The sequence below is a fragment of the Apodemus sylvaticus genome, chromosome 4 (genome assembly GCF_947179515.1).
Source record: "Apodemus sylvaticus chromosome 4, mApoSyl1.1, whole genome shotgun sequence".
Taxonomy (NCBI): Eukaryota; Metazoa; Chordata; class Mammalia; order Rodentia; family Muridae; genus Apodemus; species Apodemus sylvaticus.
The window spans coordinates 113,140,385-113,161,046 of NC_067475.1; the positions used below are offsets into that span (position 1 = coordinate 113,140,385).

Sequence of the window (20,662 nt, forward strand, 5' to 3'; positions counted from 1 at the left end):
TGGCAGCTATGAAGGTTGAAATGTTTTTTTCCCTTTGATTGAAGACAATCTTTTAAACCACACAGGAACGTAAGTCACAGCACTAGTGTTATAAAGCAAGTCCTCTGTGATATCACCAATGTCACAGATGAATCTGAAAACCGATGGAAGCTGTCAAGAGGCAAGCACAGGATGTATGGAAGGTCACTTTCCCCCTCACAGCAATGCTTGCTGTGTAGCTCAGACAGATGTGTGCGCGCACACGCGCGCGCACACACACACACACACACACACACACACACAAGTAGGAAAGCAACATGTCTGAAATTTTCTAGCCTGAGGATTATCAGGTTATCTGCATTATGAATGAAACTATGCAAATGTATCTTTTAACTGGGGAGACCCTTACATCTCTTTATAAAAGTTACATCTTCCTTTCCACTTTCCAGATTTAAAAACCGTGGTCTGTTTCCTTCCATAATTCCAGCACCTGTTTTTCTCTGCCAACCAAACAAGAATGGAAAAGCAAAATGACTTGTAGTCGGAGGAAACGTTTAGAATTTGCAATAAAAGACGGTGTTACCTGAGTCATTTCTGCGATGTACGAACGGCGCTCGTTGTTGGTCCTGTGGTATGCCTATCAAAAGATACCAGGTAAAGCCGACGTGAGGGAGGGAGGGAGGGAGAGAGGGAGGGAGGGAGGGACAGACACACTAACAGGTCAGGCTTCCCATCTCCTGCTTTTTGTATCAAATGGAATGTGGGTTTACAGAAAGTGCTAGAGTCCCAAGAAGAGACAACCCCTGCCTGGTGCCACGTGGCCTGGGCAGGCAGACTCCTACATGATGTCCCATTGCACAGCAGGACATAGGACCCCTGAGGCCACTCCTGAGATGACCTCAGACACTCAGAGGCCCCAGGCACCACTACGATGAGCAAGTAAAAGATAGAGAGATGGAAGAGATGGAGAAGCAGAAGGATGACGTGGGCATGGTGAAGAGAGACGGAACTGGAGACCGACCGGAGGGTAGTGAGGAACAGCCTGATGTGAGGACCCAGTGCTGCCACCTAAGGCCATGGTAAGGTCCTGGCCTGTGCTGTCACTGAGTGCTAGTCTGGGTCTGTGGCCTTGCAGCAGTTGGGGTCTGTTACCACCAAAGGCAAGGCAGACTTCCCTGGTCTGGGCTGCTGCCTGGGGCTGTGTTGATGTCTGAGGGCTGTGCAGAACTGGTTTTATCCCTCATCTGGTCATCCTGGGAAAGCTGGTTCCAGTGTCATGAAAAAGGAAGAACTGGCCCTGTCCCTCACTGGCTGCCACACTTAGGAGAGCAGACCCTGTACCTCACCTGGACAGCACCATAGAGCTGGCCCTGCTGGCGTAGGTGGAAGTAGGGGAGTTGGGGATGGAGGTGGGGTGAGCTGGCCCTGAGGGCATGACAGCAGGAAAGCTAGCTTTGCTGCAGGCTGTGGCATTGATGAGCCAACTGGGGCAATACTGGAGAGCTCATTCTGGTAGTGTGGATGACAGAGAGCTGGCAGGCTGACCAGCTCGGACACCTCCCAGGCTCAGATCCAGGGTTTTGAGTTGGTCCACTTCAACATCTACCCCATTAGTGAACTGACAGAGCACATGAAGGGGCGGGACCTGCAGATCCAAAGCTGCAGGATCTCCATGACAACGAGAGATCTGAGAGGAGTCCCAGTGAGGTTCCAGTATTGACAGTACAGCAGAAGCCATAGGCCTCAAACCAGACCAGGGACTCATGGCAATGAACACTTGCAAACAAAGAAGTGTGGGCAAAGGGTGTGCTGTGTGACACACTGTGACACACTACAGCTTCCACAACGAGATTTCCTTTCCTTTAGTGGGATAGGTTGCAAAGGCAGAGGGCCAGTATGAGGGGATAGGGAGATGGGTGAGATTTGGGTACATGATATGAAATTCGAAAAAAGAAAAAAAGAAAAAGAAAAGAAAATGCTAGAAATAAAGGGCAGCTTGGAGAACCTTTGAACCCACCTTTGACTCCTGCTCCAGTTTAAGTGCATAATCTTTCACTTGGTTTTCCAGACTCCTTTTTTCTTTTTCTAGTTGTTTAAGTAACACGTTTAAAGATTCCTGGAAATATGAACAGAGAATTTTATGCTCTTGTGGTTCTAAGCAACAATTAAAAAATTCACTAAAATCTTCCCCAGAGAATGACTGCCAAGAGCCAACGGTGGCCATTACATGAGTCCATGGGCTGTTCTAGGCAAGCGTAAAGCAACAGCAATGATACAGTGTTCTGAGGTCTGGGTGGTGAATTACATTAGGCGCCTTCTTGATTTATTTCAGAATTAGATCCGTTGTCCCAAGGTCTCCAAAATTGGACTAAGACTCAGAATTGTGTCTCTGCACAGAAATTTCTAGGGAGAAGTGAAGGTTTATAAAATCTGAAGAGAAATCAAAATATATGTATTTTCCATAGATGACTTCATTTGATTTGCATTACAAATCAGGAGACAGCCGTCTTTCTGTTTAATGTAGAGAAAATTGCAGCCACGCAATGGTTAGATAATGATCCCAGAGGTGTGGCACTGGCCATTGGGGGGCTGGAATCAGAACCTTGGTAAGCTAGCTCCCAGGCTCACACACGCTGACATTGCCAGTCACACTGTTGCTGCCACAGTGACAATATGGCAGACGACATGTCCTCTGCTAACTGTGTGCTTCGTGCCTTACACTAGTGTGAACTACCGAGACCCTAGGCATCCCCACAGAGAGGACAGCTGAAGACTCCTCTCCCCTAAAGGAGGAGGAAATGAAGCTATTGTGGTGGCCAAGATCAATAATACTATAAAGAGTCAGAGAGGCTTACGATTAAAACGCATCCTTTAGATCTGCCAAGAAACACTAGTTTCCTAGTAACTCGGGGCTCCAGCCACAATGAGGCTGTTCTCATGCCTGTGAGGTACAGGAGGAGCTGCACCTGGCATCCTCAGTGGTATCTCTCCAGAGCCACTGTTGGTTCTGGGATTCCTGGCATCCCTACCAGGGCCCTCAGCTGCACATACCAGGCCCCTTTGGCCTGGGCACTCACATGCCTCTCACAGAGTGGACTTTAGCCCCTGTCCTGCTGTGTTTGTTCTCCTGCTGTGGGGACAGAGGCTTCCTGAGATCTCCCCCTCCCGAACATTGCTATCTGGTCTCACACTTAAGATCTTGCTCATTAACAGTTCCCTGTCTCTCTTTATCCTAATGCATGCTGCAATGCAACTTACTAGCAACCCTCTATTTCCAAAACCCTCTCATGGCTTTTTCTACGCTGCTGCCTGGGCCATCATGTTGCCTTTGTCAATCGGACAACCTGGTGATGCTGACACCCTGAGGAGTTTTCTAAGTGAAGAGGCTGGGGGAGGAGGGGGGAGGGGGAGGGGTGCAGGGTCAGGGAGCACAGGTGAGAGTCACGCTCTGCTTCTGAGAAACAGACAAGTTCCTTTCTCGGTGCTGTGTCTCACTCTCATCTTCTACTAGTAACGCTCTGAGATCCACTGCTATGACTTTTTTTTAATTCTGAAAACAGACTCCCAGCTGGCTTAGGGACATGTACCCACTACACAAGGGGACACAGAGTCCTGAGTGAACAGCGCTCACTGACACACCCTACCTCTTCCATGCCTGCAGCTGCCAAATCCCCATGGCCAAGGCTTCTCGCCTTACCACTGCTGTCCCTCTCTGCGCTGTTGTCCCTTCTTCAACCGGCCCACGCAAGCCACCATGCCTCCAGCCTTAGACTTCCAAGGTGTCTCTTGCCTGGGAAGTTTCAGCCTCCAGTCAGCTCAGCCATTCACTTGAAACACCAACTATCATTCCCCTGCTAGCCAATGTCACATCCAAATCCAGAGCAGAGCCCTGGGTGTCTGTTCTCGATCTTTACCTAACACCTCAAACTCAGCTTCGCCAAACCAACGCGATGGTTTCACTTACGCGGTTCATATCCTGATACACTCATTGTCACAAACCACTAAGCATGGCTTTTCAATTTTACATGGGCTAGATGAGAATAGATTGTGAGTTTTTAATTTAAAAAAAAAAGAGTATACATCTGTAATGGGAGGGTATATAAAAATGAATCAAAAAAGATAAAGTATCGTCTTCCACTAAAATAATAATAATAATGATGATGATGATAATAATAATAAAGTATTAGCAGAGCCCAGGCTGCAGAAACACACTGCTCTGCCTCTGCTTCTGTCTCCCTCACTTTCTCCACAGCAACAAGTGTTGGCTAAAGTATAACATTCTGTTCTGACACATCCGAGACGCCCAGCAGTGCTGCCATTTCAGTCACAGGGGGCACAATTTACACTCCAACCATGAATCCTTAAATAAATCAAGCTTGAGATTCACCACCTGCCCTGCTGTCCGAGCTTAGGAATCACACTGCTTCTCTCTGTCTGACTGTGTGCTCGTCTCCCAGGCTAAGCAGCAGCTTTGGATCAACTGCAGGTCCCGTCCTGTCCTGACCTTCTTCATCACTGTCTCCTGTCGCTTGCCTGATGAGTCCACACAGAACAAGACCAGCCTCAGCACCGCACGCACAAGTGACTCCAAATGAATGGCCACGGTTCCTAGGCTGCATCTTATTTTCCTTCCAGGACCTGTTATGAGTTCTGCCCCACCCCCCTCTCGTGCATGTACACACACACACACACACACACACACACACACAGTACTTTAAAATTACAGTATAGGTTGGACGTAAAGGTTTGCTTGGCAATCTGGTGGGAATTAGACCAGCATCAAAATTAGTTATGCATTGGAGAAATCAAGAACCCGTTGTGGATTTCCCTAGACTACCACCATCATCAAATACCCTGGAGTCTGGACGAGTACAGAATAATCACTGTATTCTGCAAAAGAAAACCTTTAAAAGTACTAAATTATTCTAAGATAAAGTTAGGGTCCATTCTGGATTCTGAGTCTTTGTTTTCCTGACGGCAGACTTACTGAACTGGATATTTGGAAGGTGATTTTATCAGAGGGATGGACCTGTCGCTACCTCCAGAGGAGGCCCTGATCTTTCTGAAATGAACTTACTGAAACAGTTCTGATCTTTCCAAGATGGTGCGTATCTGTTTGCAGAAATCAATGGTCACAAGCCAGAAAGTTGTCTAGTGAAGACAAACTAAAGCGAAAGATCCTCCAAGAAACTAAATTCTCAAAATGGACACCGGGATTTCATGCTGTGTCTATGAAGAATTGTCTCTGACAACAGTTGCTTCTTAGCATTCTAACTTAGCATCTTCACCTACATTGTTTTAATTTGCTTTGAAAAGGTTACACTGCAGGGCTGTGTTTGTATGCCTGAAGCAAATATACTTAGGATTTAAGTAAAAGAAGAAAAAAGAAGCTAACTCGTCCATCCCATACAGAAAGAGAGCCCTAACAGCCACCTATTTTCTCAAAACTAATGTCAAGTGTTGCTCTGAAGAATTCAACAACTACAATAATAGGCAGGGGTAGGGGGCTAACTACAAATTAAAACATCCTGCTCAAGGTTTTAAGAGAGTGAAACAACAAATATGACCTATTTAACACCAGACACCGCCAGCCCTGATAGAAGATTAAGTACTATTCAGCCATTAGAAACAATGAATTCATGAAATTCTTAGACAAATGGATGGAGCTGGAGAACATCATACTAAGTGAGGTAACCCAGACTCAAAAGGTGAATCATGGTATGCACTCACTGATGAACGGATGATAGCCTAGAAACTTGGAATACTCAAGACATAATCCACACATCAAATGGTGCCCAAGAAGAAGAAAGGAGTGGCCCCTGGTCCTGGAAAGATTCAGTGCAGCAGTGTAGGGGAATACCAGGACAGGGAAGTGGGAAGGGGTGGATGGGGGAACAGGGGGAGGGAAGAGGGCTTATGGGACTTTCGGGGAGTGGGGAGATAGGAAAGGGGAAATCATTTGAAATGTAAATAAAGAATATATTGAATAAAAAAATAAATTAAATTAAAAAATCAAAAAAACAAAAATAACAAAAAAGTTCTTCATGCTGACATTGCAAGTGCCCCCTTGTGGACGAACCTGATTATTACAATATATAGCTCATTTGTTAATTTTTCTCTCTGGTTTGAAGCTATGCACCTGCCTTCAAGGAAATTGCTTTGATCTTTGGAGAGGCTTCAAATTAAATAGTGCACAGATCAATCCCAGGTCCACCATAGCCAGGTGGACGATGGGAATCCTACATCCTGCTTTTCGTAGCCCAAGATTCCTTTGTTCATCTTTTCATGATACAGTTGGCAAAACGATTTACTATACTTTATACAAAACACGAATTTGCTTGTCAGCAGGGCTGTAGAAACAAAGTTAGCATTCAGACTGACTGATATCAATTTGTGAGTGCATCGGTGGAAGTTGCCCCTAAACACTGATGATTCTGAAGAGAGGCAGAGGCAAACTGGGAGGAGGGCTGGAGAGACGTTTGACTGTGATAAGTACTTCGTGCCATAGGAGGGGACCTGAGCCTGGGTTCCAGCATGCACATCTGGAGGTTCACAACTGCCTCGTGCTCTGCTCTGCCCTCTTCAGGCACTGCGCACACATGCCGCCCGTAAACTCATGAGACACACACTCACACACAAAAGTAAAATAATAGGTGAATCTCTTTTAAAGTCAGAAATTTGGAGATGTTGTATATTCATAGTCTAGATCCATAAAAATAATTTAAATCATTTACTGTCAACTTAAAGGGAAAACTGAAAAAAGTGTGTGTGTGTGTGTGTGTGTGTGTGTGTGTATTTTCTGTCTGAGCAACACAAATTCTGTCCTCTCTTCTGAAAACTGAGACAGCATGTATTTACTCCTCAGGGATCCAGAGACTGAGTTACCAGCACTCAGGCCTCGGTGCTTGCTGCTCAGTCCTTGGTGACACACTTCCCTTGTTTCTTGTTCCTTGTTGCTAGACTCCCAATCCCTGCTGCTCAGAAACCTTCTCTGTTACTAAGAAAAAATACTTAAATATGAAATGTCCCTTATAGAAGCTACAGAGTCATTCCGACGGCAAAGTCCTGGCATGAAGAATCAGGTGACCAGCGAGTTTGCTTCTGCAAGGAATATTTTACACGCCACGCTACATAGGACCTGTTAAAATTCTACCTGTAACTAAGGAAGGCTCTCGGGACAGCTGCAGCCGCCATGTCAAAAAGCGCCACAAGATGGCGCTGTGAGCCGCCAGAGGAGAGCAAAACCTGGTCTTTCTGCTTTCAGAGAGAGGGAGGAAGGGTATTTTCCTGACCTTCCAAGACATATGAGTATTCTAGGTCAGAGGTAACAGAGAGGCAGGCAAACAGACTAATTTTCCTCTATTTGTCATTAACAAAAATGAAAGGTTTCTCTGCATTGCTCACTAAGCAACGTCAGTTACTCAAAAAGCCGCCATAAATCCCCTGGTCCCTAGGGCCCTTCCATGTGCTTGTCTCTCTGCCTCTGTTCTGAGAGCAAGTAGCACTGTGTGGGGGAGGGGGTAAGGACGAGGCTGGCTCCGCAGAGGCTGGGTGGACCTGGGCAAACCCCGGCCTCCTTTTACACTCAGTATCGCCTGATAGAGAGGGCATGCTGCTTTATCTCACTTGGTGTCTTGAGATCGACATAGAGGAGATTCATTTGTGTACCTGCCTATTTAATTAAAGACAAATTACTATTACAATACTGACTCTATAAATTCAGCTGAGAATTACATTAATATTCTTCCTCCCACCCTGCCAAAGAATCTTTTCCTTTTTAGCACATCCCGTATGGTTTTGTATAAGTTATTTTTCAAGTAAAATTTCAGCATGGGCTCTGAGGAAAGCCTGTCTCTCCACAGCAAGGACTCGTTTTTTTTTTTTATTTATTCGATATATTTTTATTTACATTTCAAATGATTTCCCCTTTTCTGGTTCCCCACTCCCCGAAAGTAACATAAGCCCCCTTCCCTCCCCCTGTTCTCCCACCCACTCCTTCCCACTTCCCTGTTCTGGTTTTGCCCTATACTGCTACACCGAGTCTTTCCAGAACCAGGGGCCACTCCTCTGTTCTTCTTGTACCTCATTTGATGTGTGGATTATGTTTTGGGTATTCCAGTTTTCTAGGCTAATATCTACTTATTAGTGAGTGCATACCATGATTCATCTTTTGAGACTGGGTTACCTCACTAGACACTCTGAAGCTAATAGAAAAGAAACTGGGGAAGACCCTTGAGGACATGGGTACAGGGGGAAAGTTCCTGAACAGAACACCAATAGCGTATGCTCTAAGATCAAGAACTGACAAATGGGACCTCATAAAATTACAAAGTTTCTGTAAAGCAAAGGACACCATCAAAAGGACAAATCAGCAACCAACAAATTGGGAAAAGATCTTCACCAATCCTACATCCGACAGAGGGCTAATATCCAATATATACAAAGAACTCAAGAAGTTAGACCCCAGAAAACCGAACAACCCTATTAAAAAATGGGGTACAGAGTCAAGCAAGGACTCATTATGAGTCGTGTCTTGAGACTTTTTTTTACGACCCTCCTTTCAAGGATAAATTCCCAAGGATAAAAACATGTGCTTCATTAAAGGATAAGCTCTGTGACTTGGATGTGCCCCAGGATGTAGAGACATTTATGAGAGAGAGGACATTAACAGGTGACACTGAGAAGGGACGAGAGGGCCCTCAGGAGCTTTGTGTCAAACTTGGCTGCTGGGCTGATTTTGTGTGTGTTGTGTTATCTGTGAGTGCTCTTGTGAGCACACCTCAGTCTACACATTTGGTGTGAAGGTGGAGACAGAACGCATACACTTTAGAAATGTAGGAGGTATTCAGTGTTCACCAGACTTCTTCGGACTGTGAGACACAGTTCTTAGGCAACCTGACTATTTTTCACTTTTCCGTGTTTGTCTCTATATTGGTCCTGGCCCGGTCTCTACGGGGTGGACAAGCCTGAAGGCCTTGGTCCTTGTCCAGCTCCCCTGAGCATTATCCAGGTTTCTCATATGCCTTGACACTTCTGTACCACATTCCCTGGGTGATTGTTTTCACCCAGGCCCCGTGTACTCACCACCGGCATCTTCTCATAGACACGAATGGAAGACAGTCTATCTGCAGAAAAGCAAAAGACACGGTTGGTCTTTCCGAGGTTCCCCTCAGCCCCGCAGCGCACGGACCACACGCAGCTTTTGTACCTGAAGGGTTCCCACGGACCTTTTCCATTTTCTCTTTCAGAGACACGATTTGTTTTTCCAATTGGTCATTCAGCTCCAGCTGGGTCTCGTACCGGGTTTTCCACTCGCTGCCTGGATAAAGACAGGGGAACGAGATCACCCCCAATGCTACTTACTATCCGTTCATTAAAAGAATACAGATCAGGGCTGGGAGATGGATCAGGCCATGCCACACAAGGACCTGAATTCAGATCTCAGCACACACACATAAAAATGCTGAGGTTAGAGGTGAGTTTCTATAACCCCAGAGCTGGGGAAGGGGCAGAGACAGACAGGCCCTGACTCTTTTATCCTTAAAGCACGTTTCCCTCTGCCTGCCTCCCCCCACACACGTGCACACACACACACACACACACACACACACACACACACACACTGAGTCAATGACCTCTGGTAAGAGATCTGCCTTAAGAGACCTTGTCTTAATTAGCAAATAAAGAAGATGGCAGGTGACCAAGGAAGACACACACAGTACATGCGCACCATCATCCACCCATGCAACACATGTGCACACATATACATAGACAATAACATAGGAACCAACTCAGTTGTATGTTGTTACTACTTGACTTTATTAGTAAAGCAAGTGAATGAGGAAAGAGATATTCTGAAGTATTTCTCTCTAGATAGAAGTTCCTAACTGCCAGGATTAGACTCACCCTTATGCTGTTTCTTAGCCTCATGGCTGTCTCTTAGCCAGAACTCAGGGCGGCCTCTGTGACTCCTGCACAGCTTGTTCTTCTTTGTTTTCTGCCACTGTTTATCCTTCACTTTCTGCTTTCTCATAGTATGTTCTACTGGGGGGGGAGGAGGTATCAGGAGCCTGTCTCCTCCCTTGAAACGTCCACACAACACCCTCACACACAGTACCAGTGTCCCATCCAATGTCTGAAGTTGGTCTTACCACTCTACACACTTGCTGTAGGGAAACCTTCGGTGTTAACACACTTGAGGCAGTCCTATTTAAAAAGTCAGTCATTTTCCTAGTGAGGAAATGGAGGCTCGGAAAGGTTGGAGACGATTCTCTAAGATGTTAGAGCTAATGCTGGTCTCGGTGGCACGCATTTGTAGCCCTGTGCTCGGGAGACTGAGAGTCTAGAGCTAGTCCTGGTACACTGCGGGCACGGGACCAAGTAGGGCTACATAGCAAGACGTTGTGTTGAAGACAGACAGACAGACAGACAGAGGGATGCAAAAGCAGAACTGAGAGATGATATAAGTGAAATAGCCTAGAGCTGAACTCTCCCTCGTGGCCCAGCACCTTGAAGCTGGGCTTTGTAAAAAGAGAGGAAAGGTGGTAACTTGTTTTCCCCTTCTCTTTAACACAGGACTGGGAAATGAGGGTCCGAGGGAAATGAGCAAACAAACACCTCTACAGACCGGACCTTGTTACCAGGACACAGCCGGCACTCCATCTGCACTGCTAGGCACGGACAGTTGTCCAACACTGGGCTTCACATCATCCCAAGCCGAAGGGCGGAGTCACTACACCAAGTTCCTCATGGAAGAGGAGCAAAGATGCCCCAAATTACTGAGCATATACTTCCAAGAGACACCACTGACCCCAAGAGACGCAGCTCTACCTGACCACGTAACTGAAGCCATCTTTCCCAATCCTCATCACGACAACAGAAGCTTTACAGATAAGAATGCTACCAAAATAATTAATTTTTTATTTATAAGTATATTTTATCAGTTTAATAATACGCTACTGTGGACATAAAACACAGATCTCCTCTGCATATTGCTATTAGTTACAGAACTAACAAAGCCATAACTTAAGCTATTTATCAATATACTTGTATGTCCACGGATAGGTAGGCTATAGAAAAGTGAGGTACATTCTATGGTAGCCTTGATGCTGTCTGGTCCATTCTTGGCTTCTGGGTTGGAGGAAGCTAGGTATCTGCTGGGAATGTATTGCAAAGTTTCACTTCATTGTCAAAGGATATTACATTAGACTCAGGGTAGGACATGAGGTTATTGACATATGCCCAACATATGCAAATCATTGAGTACAATACAACACAGACTAAAGAACAGAAATCACCTGACCGTGTCAATAGATACAGGAAAAAAACATTGATGGAAGCAAAGGATCCCTTCACAACGGCACCAAAGGAACCACCAAGGATTGAATGAACATTTTGCAGCACAGTAAAGCACACAGCCAACATTGTGCTGAAGGCAGAAGAACTGAAAGCATCTCCCCTGCAAGCAGGCACAGTCAGCTCCCTCCCTCTATTCTTTGTATTCAACAATGGGCTCAAAGCCCCAGCTGGAACACCAAGGGATTGAAGCAGAGAGGGCAGGGAGAGGCCCCAGCCACTCAAGTATTTCTCATTGCTACTTCATAACTGTTATTTTGATATTGATACAAATCATAACAGTAAGTCTCTGATATGCAGGATATCTGATATTGTAGCCCCTGTGAAAGGGTTGTTTGACTTCCAAAGGGTTGAGACCCACAGGATGAGACCCACCGGAACACGGACTGAGAGACACAGGCACACAGCGGAAACCATCGAGTTCTCGACTCTGTGCTCTGTGGGTGATGGAGTTGCTGTTCATCAGTTTGAAGGGAAATGGTGATCAGGCAATTTGTTTCAAATTCTGCACCTCTGAATTTCCCAGCTGAATCACCACAAGGCCTACTAAGAGCAGTCAATACTGCTGTCACAAGTAGACCCTGGCAACTGCCCCTGACTAGGGCAGATCTCAGTTGGCTCAGTCTGAGCAGGGCAGTGTGTGTGTGTGTGTGTGTGTGTGTGTCCCGATATTCACTGATCACAAGGCAAACTTTGTATAGCAAATCATTTTCAAAGTGAAAACTGTAATAATTCTCTCTTCCTAATTAATAATTGCACTCATTTCTTTTTGGCAAATTTTTTTGACATGGCTACAATTTTCAAACAGATGACATCTTAACAATGGCAACCAGCATCCGTGGAGTTTTTTCCCTAACAATGCAATTCCTTCTAATGCCTCACCTTTAAGTACTAGGCCAGGCTGAGATCAACAACATTCTTTTCTGAGTTTTGAAATGAGAAAAATCTGAATTTTATGGAAAACACTTTAGCATATACTGCTAAGGTCAGTCCCTTAATGACTTGGTTGGATAACCAAACCAATTAAAACCAACTACAAATGAAAATTCAATGGAGCTCAAAGGGGAGGCCCCAGGGTAGAGGCCTGCCATCAATACAGTTTGGCATTGACCCCACATGACCAGAGAATATTACCCAACACAGTGCACATATTAAAGAAAGGACGGAAGCCTGAGGCAGCCCAAGGTGGTTTTTTGTTTGTTTTTGTTTTGTTTTGCTTTGTTTTGTTTTTTTTTAATCTGGATGATGAAAAACGTCAAATGTTAAGTGCATAGGACAACGGAGAGGTTCCCATCCCGGGGACCCAGAGGACAGTGTTTCAAAGGTAAGTTTCTAATTGATGCTGGGTGCAGGCCAAAGGTGAGGACGCCTGGGTTCTGCTTAGCACACAGGGCATCACTAGTGACCCTGAAGAGGAGCTCCAGGCAAATCTCCTGACTGTGAGTGCAATTGTGAAGGAGGCCATCAGGACCTCACTGTGCAAACCTAGCTCTTTCCCTCCTTGGTCCCACAGGGGAATCATCCCTAAGCCTCAGCAGGCTGAAGTTTCTGTCTCAAGATAAAAATAAATCAAAACAAACCAACAAAAAACTGAGCAAATGCTTTTTCTTTCCTTTCTTCCTTCCTTCCATCCTTCTTTCCTTCCTTCTTTCTTTTCTTTGTTTTGTTTGTTTGTTTGTTTGTTTTTAGAGACAGGGTTTCTCTGTGTAGCCCTGGCTGTCCTGGAACTCACTCTGTAGACCAGGCTGGCCTCAAACTCAGAAATCCGCCTGTCTCTGCCTCCCAGGTGCTGGGATCACAGTTTTCTACTGTCTCCTTGCTGAGACGAGGTGAAATTCAGATTTGGCTACTACATGAAATCACATTTTCTTGCACATTTTCTACCAGTGCCAAAGGGTTTCAAGGGGCCTGTTTCAAAACTGGTTGTGTTTGCTCTCTCACCTGTAAATTAATCCACTTACAAAACAGATTAGACGAACTAAGAGACCGATAAGAAAGTGCAACTCGGAAAAGCCACTGCTTTGTGAAGTGTGTTACTGCGCAGGTGGAACGTGGGGAGTCAGCTGGAACAGATCTATCTTTCGGTGTCTTTCAGACACTGGGGATGATGGGAGAAACTAGGAAAAGAGGGCCTACCTCTGGAGTAACATCACTGTCCAGTGGGAATAGATGGGACTTACACCTGGCAGAGGCCACCCAGAAGCAGGATGGGAGAGGGGGGATCAGGCCCAGTGAAGCCTGAAGCTTTGGTGGTGTGAGAAGTCTTTGGGGATTGTGCTTTCTCTCTGGAAGGAGAGGGTGAACGCACCAGTTGAAAGTGACTATGGGATAAAGGTGGTAAGGATTCCAAGGACAGGAAGGAATGCGAGAATTCATCACCCTGTGTCGGATGGGAATTCATCCACAGTTGTTGATAGTTACCATAACTTTATAAGGTTAACATAGAAATAAATCGGAAGTTTTAACACTGACATCAGGAGCCATACTGATGATTCGTTAGTGTACAAGCAGTCATCACAATCCTTCAGGATCCTCAGCCTCGCCTCCTCCTGCGTTCTTTCTGCAGGCTGTGATATACTCCTGGTTACTGAGCATTCTTCCTGAATGGCTTTGTGTTTAGGATCCCATGCAAACTAATATGCATTTTTACTTATGTAGGTAGGTAGGTGTGTGTGTGTGTGTGTGTGTGTGTGTGTGTGTGTGTTTCACGTGCATGTAGGTAGATGAGGAGGCTAGAAGGGGCTGTTTAATTCCTTGGACTATCGTGACAGGTGATTGGAGCTGGCCCCATGTGGGTGCTGGGATTTAAACTTGGGTCCTCTGGAAGAGCTATCCCTCAGCCATCTCACTCGGGTCACAGTGAAATGTGACCTTCCCTTTGAATCTGGTTGAGCTCAAGGCTTTGCCAATGCTCTGCTTACTAAGCTCCAACCCCAGCCTGCAACACGATCGCGACAGTGAGCCTGCCTCCATCCCTTGAACCCATGACTGTCTTCACCAGGAGAATGCAGTGGCCCCACCCACTCAGCATCCCAGAAGCAGCCTTTTCCTCACCAGCATCTTTATTCCTGTCATTTAGAATGCTTGCCCAGGACTGTTCTCTGGGACAGAGTGGAAGGCAAAAGAGCCGTCTCATCTGAAGACCCAGCTGGGCTCCGACATCACACTCCAGCTATTTGCATAAGTCATCTTGAATCACCAGCTCATTGGAACCTTTACTGAAGCCCAGGCAGCACTGGGCTGCAACCACAGAGACCCAGCCAACCCAGCCAACCACTGGATTGTAACTGTTTTTATGCAGCCCTATGGGAGGGTGGTTTGCTACACAGTAACAATAACCAGAAATGTCCTGTACAAATGTGGCAGTAGCAGTGACCATAGCCAGGTTTTTGTCACAACCAACTGTGTGACCTAAGAAGCCATTGAAATTCCTCAATCCTGTTTTTTTAATAAATGGGGAGAATAACAACTCCCCCGTTCCTGAGAATCTCCAGATGCAGTAAACATGGGTGGGAGCTAGTTACACAATTCATTTTACACTTTAGACCAAGGACTGCAACACTCCGCCATCAGGACCTAGGCTCCTTGTAACTCAGCCTCAATCCTCCCCAAAACAGCTCTTAACACTCTGCTCTATTCAGCAACGCATTACCAATGGGCATAGATATTGCACCGCCTTGGTAATTCCCAGCATGCCTTCTACTATACCTAGGAAGACCCTTGAGGACACCCCAGACAACGTAACTGAGAGTGAGGATAACGGAGCTCCCACAGGGCCAGTAACAGCAGCCATCTGGAGGTTAGAAGAGACTATTATAGCCTTAGCTAAAATGCTATTCTCCAATTAGTCTTTAATTGGGGCGTTTTAATTCGCTTCTCATTGCTATGATAAAACTCCATGACCGAAAGTGACTTGGGGAAGGGTTCATTTCAAGGCACAACTCACAGCTACTGAGGGAAGACAGGGCTGGCACTCAAGGCAGGAACTTGAAGCAGAAACCACCATGGAAGAAGGCTGCTTCCTGGCTTGATCACTCTGGATTCCTCAGGTTCCTTTCTTACACATGTCCAAGCCTGCCTGTGTAGGAATGGCACCGCCCACGGTGGATGAGGCACCGCCCACGGTGGACGAAGCACCGCCCACGGTGGACGAGGCACCGCCCACGGTGGATGAGGCACCGCCCACGGTGGATGAAGCACCGCCCATGGTGGACAAAGCACTCCCAAATCAATCAGCGAACAAGAAAATGCCTACAGATCAATCTGATGGAGGCAATTCCTCCACTGAAGTTCCTTCTTCTGAGTTACGTCTAGGTTTGTGTCAAGTTGACTGTTGGTTACTTACTCAGAGCACTGCATTTTACCTCAGATCCACTTGTTTATGGCTCCCCAAGAGGAACAGAGTGTAAATCTGGCTTTAAAACCAGTTCATTCCCACAACCCTAACACAAACCTCGAGTCCCTCAGCATTCAGTTCAAGCACTGGATGCCTCCAAGGGTCGCTCACACAGGCCCACTTCCCATCTCGTCTCGCACACAATCCTCACACGAAGATTTCAGCCTGACCTTTTCTCCCAATCATCAGTCAGCTACTTTTGAGTGGAAGAAACAAAAATTCTTCAAAGTATTGGCACGTGATGGGATCTTGGTCAAAATTTGTGTGTTCATAGATTGACTATGTGACAAATTTTAAAGGTGTGTGTATGTGTGTGTGTGTGTGTGTGTGTGTGTGTGTGTGTGTGTGTGTGAGAGAGAGAGAGAGAGAGAGAGAGAGAGAGAGAGAGAGAGAGCCTTCTCTCATATTCTTCCCATTAAAACAGCCAAAGCCCCAATTTTAATTATGGTCCATGTCCAATAAGACCCAAGAGGCTGCGACTTGATTACATAGACTTGTGATTTTTATCTCAAAGCAAATTACATATTGATGTCTCATATCTAAACTTTGTGTATGGATGAATACTCTGAGCTTACAGGGTAGAAAACACCCAGTCTGAGGCTGAGCATTCTTAAGTAGTCCATGAAAGCCTTCCTGAGGCAGCACGGGAAGCTTGGGACTATTACTTTGAGTCAGTTCACCCACACTAGCCACCGGCACGGGTCCCATGCGTGACCATCCACTGCACACCTACCTGCAATGTCACCGCTGAGGCTGGCCTCCAGCTCTGCTATCTTATGCCGTATCTCAAGTGTCGAGAGCTGCACGACATCCCTGTCATCAGGAAGAGGTTGGTTAATAAGAATCCAGTTGAAGACAGCATGAGGAAAATAACATCTAGTGATACTTCAGGTGCAAATTACTCTGAAAGACCGTTTGCGGGAGGAGCAACTGAGCATTCTACAGGTACTGGGAAAATGGAAGTCAAGTAAAACACACCCAAGTCCAGAATCCCCTGCAAGCAGTGTGTGTCTGTGGTCAAATATAATCTCAACGACACTGTTTCACGCTTCTCGGGACCCGGCTAATTGTTAGCATGATGAATAGCTACAGTGACAGGTAACAGCAGATCACCCCAAACACAGACGTGGGAGGCACTACTAAAGCACACAGAGAAAAAATTATAAAGTCAAAAGCACCCTGGAGCTCACTGAGGACACGAGTGAGCTACCTGTAGCCACAATACAGGACGATGAGACAACTGTCCATCCAGTAAATATTCCAAATGCCCATTGTGTGAATGTCCAGCCCAGGGGCAGCACAGGGCTGCGGTTTGGCTCAGCAGCAGAAGGCACCTGCTACAAAGCCATGCAAGGGGAGCTTGATCCCTGCAAGCTACATGGTGCGAAGAGGGAATCAACCTGCCTGTCCTTAGACCTCTGACCTCTGACCTCAGCCCTCTGACCTCAGCCCTTTGACCTCAGACCTCTGACTTGTGCCTGTGTACTGTGAATATGCTTACTGCATACACACACCAAATGTAAAACAAAACAAAAGCAAACAAAAGCACCCACAGTTCAGTGACCCTGTCACAGGGGTGGCAGCTAGTGTCCCTGAAGGCTGACTGGATGAGCTGGGTTATGAAGCCACACTGAGGCCTAGAGTTCCTGGGTGACAGAGCTGAGATGAGAGTTCACACAGACTTGTTCTGCACCTTGACTGCCTCTGAGACACAGAGGCTGCACTCAGAATGCTCTGAGTTTGGTATAAGACTAAAAAGTAGGCAATTAGTCCAGTGTGCAGCTGGGAAAGAGCGGAAGTGGTCACTTTGGGGAGGGGCCGTGGGGAGGGTGGGCTGGTGTTCATGAGGCCTGTGAATGGGACCGTCGACAGCTACTCAAAACACTCAGAATAAAGACAGGCATGGCGGTGCACGCCTATAATCCCAGCACTCAGAAAGCAGAGGCAGGCGGATTTCTGCCTCTGAGTCCAGCCTGGTCTACAAGTGAGTTCCAGGATAGCCAGGTCTACACAAAGAAACCCTGTCTCAAACAAACAAACAAACAAACAAACAATAAAATCAAAACTCTCAGAGTATTCAAGATCCTAACATGAAATACTGTATTATTTTTGCCCATACTAAGAACTGAATCCAGCACCTTGTGCCATCTATGCTATCGGACATCCTCAGACCTTGTCTCATCCTGAAACAAGGCCCTGTGTGCCCTAACTGCCCTCTAGTCCCACACCCTCTTGCTCTGAGTACCTGAGTTTACAAGTTTGTCACCAAGCCAGGATAAAACTAGCTCCCCCCCCCCCCTTAAAGCATTTAAGATACAGGATACAGCTCATCAGCAGAAGCTGACCCGGTCACAAGCCCACACTCCCACCCCTCCATCTTAGCCTCCCTCAAAAATCACAGAGGGTCCCAGGGCTCATTTTCACAAAAATGTCCAGGTTTCTGAAGTTCTTCACAATGAACAGGAAAACACGGACTTCGCAGAACCGTCGAAACCAAGCACACATTTTCTTCAGGATCACAGACAATTCTTCTACGTTTGATCTACAAAGCACAAACCTTGGACTCCCGTGGCCTCCATGAAACAAAAAAGGTAAATGGGAATTGTTCAGATGACTCAGCGTTAAGAGCTGAGGACCCGGTTCAGTTCCCAGCACCCACAGGGAGGCCCACACGTGCGGTAACTCCCATTCCAGGGCATCTGACGCCCCCTTTTGGACACCATGGGCACCGCACTTATCTGTTGCATACCACCCCACACCCCAACCTCTTCCGTACGCTAACCCCACACAAAGAACCTCTCCATAAACATCGCTTTGAGTGAATGCCTCACGAGCCCGCATTAATTCCCACACATAGGGGCCTCCTCACGCCATCAGAGTTCCTGCCCCAGGTCGGTCGTGGGAGGCCTCGCAGCGAGCCGGAGCCCACACGGCCCACTCACTGCCCACTCACTTCATGTGGATCTCCTCCAGCAGCTCCAGCTTCAGGCGGTCTGTGCTCACCCCCTCGAAAGTGTCTCCGTGGCCCTCTCCCATCGCGAGACCTCCCGCGCGCCCTTCCCCTGTGCACCACCTAGAGCTTTAAGACCTGGGCACGCCTAGGAACCCTAAAGGAAAAAGCGTTGCCAGGAGCCAGGGCATGACGTCATAGGGTGTTGCTCATGTCTGCAGGCCCTCATAGGAGCCAGGTGTAAAACAGTCTCGGGGCGGGGTGTCCCTTTTCTGTGTCACCTTTGTGAATAGCCTCTGTGCAAGGCCAGGCTTCTGACCCAGGGGGTTGTGCCCAGAACATCCAACTTCTTCTGACCCCCTGGGGTTCCTGGATTAAGAGCGCCTTCCTTTGCTTCAGTTCAGTAGGTTAGTTAGACTTTAAAAAGATAGTCTGAATTTTGGTGATTATGAACTTTCAGGCCAAGAAATTCTGCCTTGGAGTTCGGGCAGCTCTGTGCACTGACCTCCTTATCACAATTTGCATCCCACTCTTGAGACGTCTCAGGTTTAATACTGTCTTCTCCCTCATCTTTTACCAGGCCGGTGATAGGCTCTCTGCCCGTGTGTGTGTGTGTGTGTGTGTGTGTGTGTGTGTGTGTGTGTGTGTGTGTGTGGTGTGTGTGTGTGGTGTGTGTGTGTGTGTGTGTGTGTGTGTGTTATCCCCGTTCAAATTCATGAATCCAGACAACTACTAAGAACTGATCAGAGGAGCTGGAGAGATGGCTCAGCAGAGATGAGCACTTGAGCTGTTAGATATGGGTCTGGGGTCCCCAGAAAATGGCAACACAATTCAAAGGACCTTAGCAAGGTCGACCGTTTTGCTTCAGCAGAAGGGAACGTAGTAGGTCCTATCGTCATATCAGTAGGCAAGCACATCCAGTGAAGGTGCCACGGGGTTTTCATTCCTACCCCAAAGGGGCCCTGTGCCTCATTTTGAGTGGGCAGTGCTGGGCCTCCCATGCTAACACTAATGGATAGGGCACAAGTGGTAAGCAAACGACAACCAAGCACGGCAACTGTCAACACATATTCTGACTTCAAGAAGTACCGACCCACAAGGAGCTCAGATTTCTGCCAAGTGATTTACCGATTTTTCTAAAGGGAGACTTGCCTTATTTCTTTCATAGAAAAGAATGGGACTGGAGAGATGGCTCAGTGGTTAAGAGCACCAACCGCTCTTCCAAAGGTCCTGAGTTCAATTCCCAGCAACCATGTGGTGGCTCACAATCATCTGCAATGTGATCTGATGCCCTCTTCTGGTGTGTCTGAAGACAGGTACAGTGTACTCACATACATGAAATAAATCATTTAAAAAGGAGAAGAGTACATTTTGTTTACATTTTCCACACAGCTCTTGATAAGAATGCTGGTTGGATTCCAGCACTCCAGGGATGCTGGACCACCCAACTCCCTATTCTGGTCTCAGCAGGCACTGCATGCAGGCAAGTAAGGTTTCCCAGACAAACTTTCCCTCATGAGTAAACCTCATGGTTGATGGGTTTGTGGGTTGTCTAAAAGCCCCCTTCCCCTGGAATATCTCTTCTCCCTGGCTCTCCCCTTCAGGTGCCTGCACCCACCTAGGACATGCCATCTGATGGCCTGTAGAGGAAACAGCCACCCTGGGATTCCCCAAGGACGCAGTGTTCTTCCTGAGTGTCCTGAGTAAGGCATTGCTATGCTGGCTGAGTCATGGATTTGCTCTTCCTCTGTACTAATGGTTAGACATGAGAGGCACTTCCCACCACTCCCACCACATCCCCTCCTCCTCACTGTCTAGTTGTCCCTGCGTGTTCAGTCTCTAGGTCCCAGAAAGTGCTCTTAAGCAGACATCTTGCTTTACTCTTATTCTTGCACCCCCTCCATTAGAAAGAAGCAGCAAGTATCTCAGCCTCTCTCTCCCCACTTTTCTCAGCAAACCACGGGCTAATCAGTGTGTAGCAT

At 46.9% G+C, this 20,662-nt stretch overlaps 1 protein-coding gene across 1 annotated transcript in view; it reads right to left on the bottom strand.

The window, feature by feature from the left end:
* The window catches only part of Ccdc169 (coiled-coil domain containing 169), a 29,869-nt gene extending 11,103 nt beyond the window's left edge, over positions 1–18,766 (bottom strand). The window contains exons 1-6 of the mRNA XM_052178723.1: positions 18,684–18,766; positions 16,464–16,543; positions 9,188–9,298; positions 9,064–9,104; positions 1,997–2,095; positions 563–616 (exon numbers count right to left, since the gene is read on the bottom strand). Coding sequence (XP_052034683.1) covers positions 563–616; positions 1,997–2,095; positions 9,064–9,104; positions 9,188–9,298; positions 16,464–16,543; positions 18,684–18,766 — 468 coding nt within the window. The remainder of the gene's footprint in view (positions 1–562; positions 617–1,996; positions 2,096–9,063; positions 9,105–9,187; positions 9,299–16,463; positions 16,544–18,683) is intronic.
* Between the last annotated feature and the right edge of the window lie 1,896 nt (positions 18,767–20,662).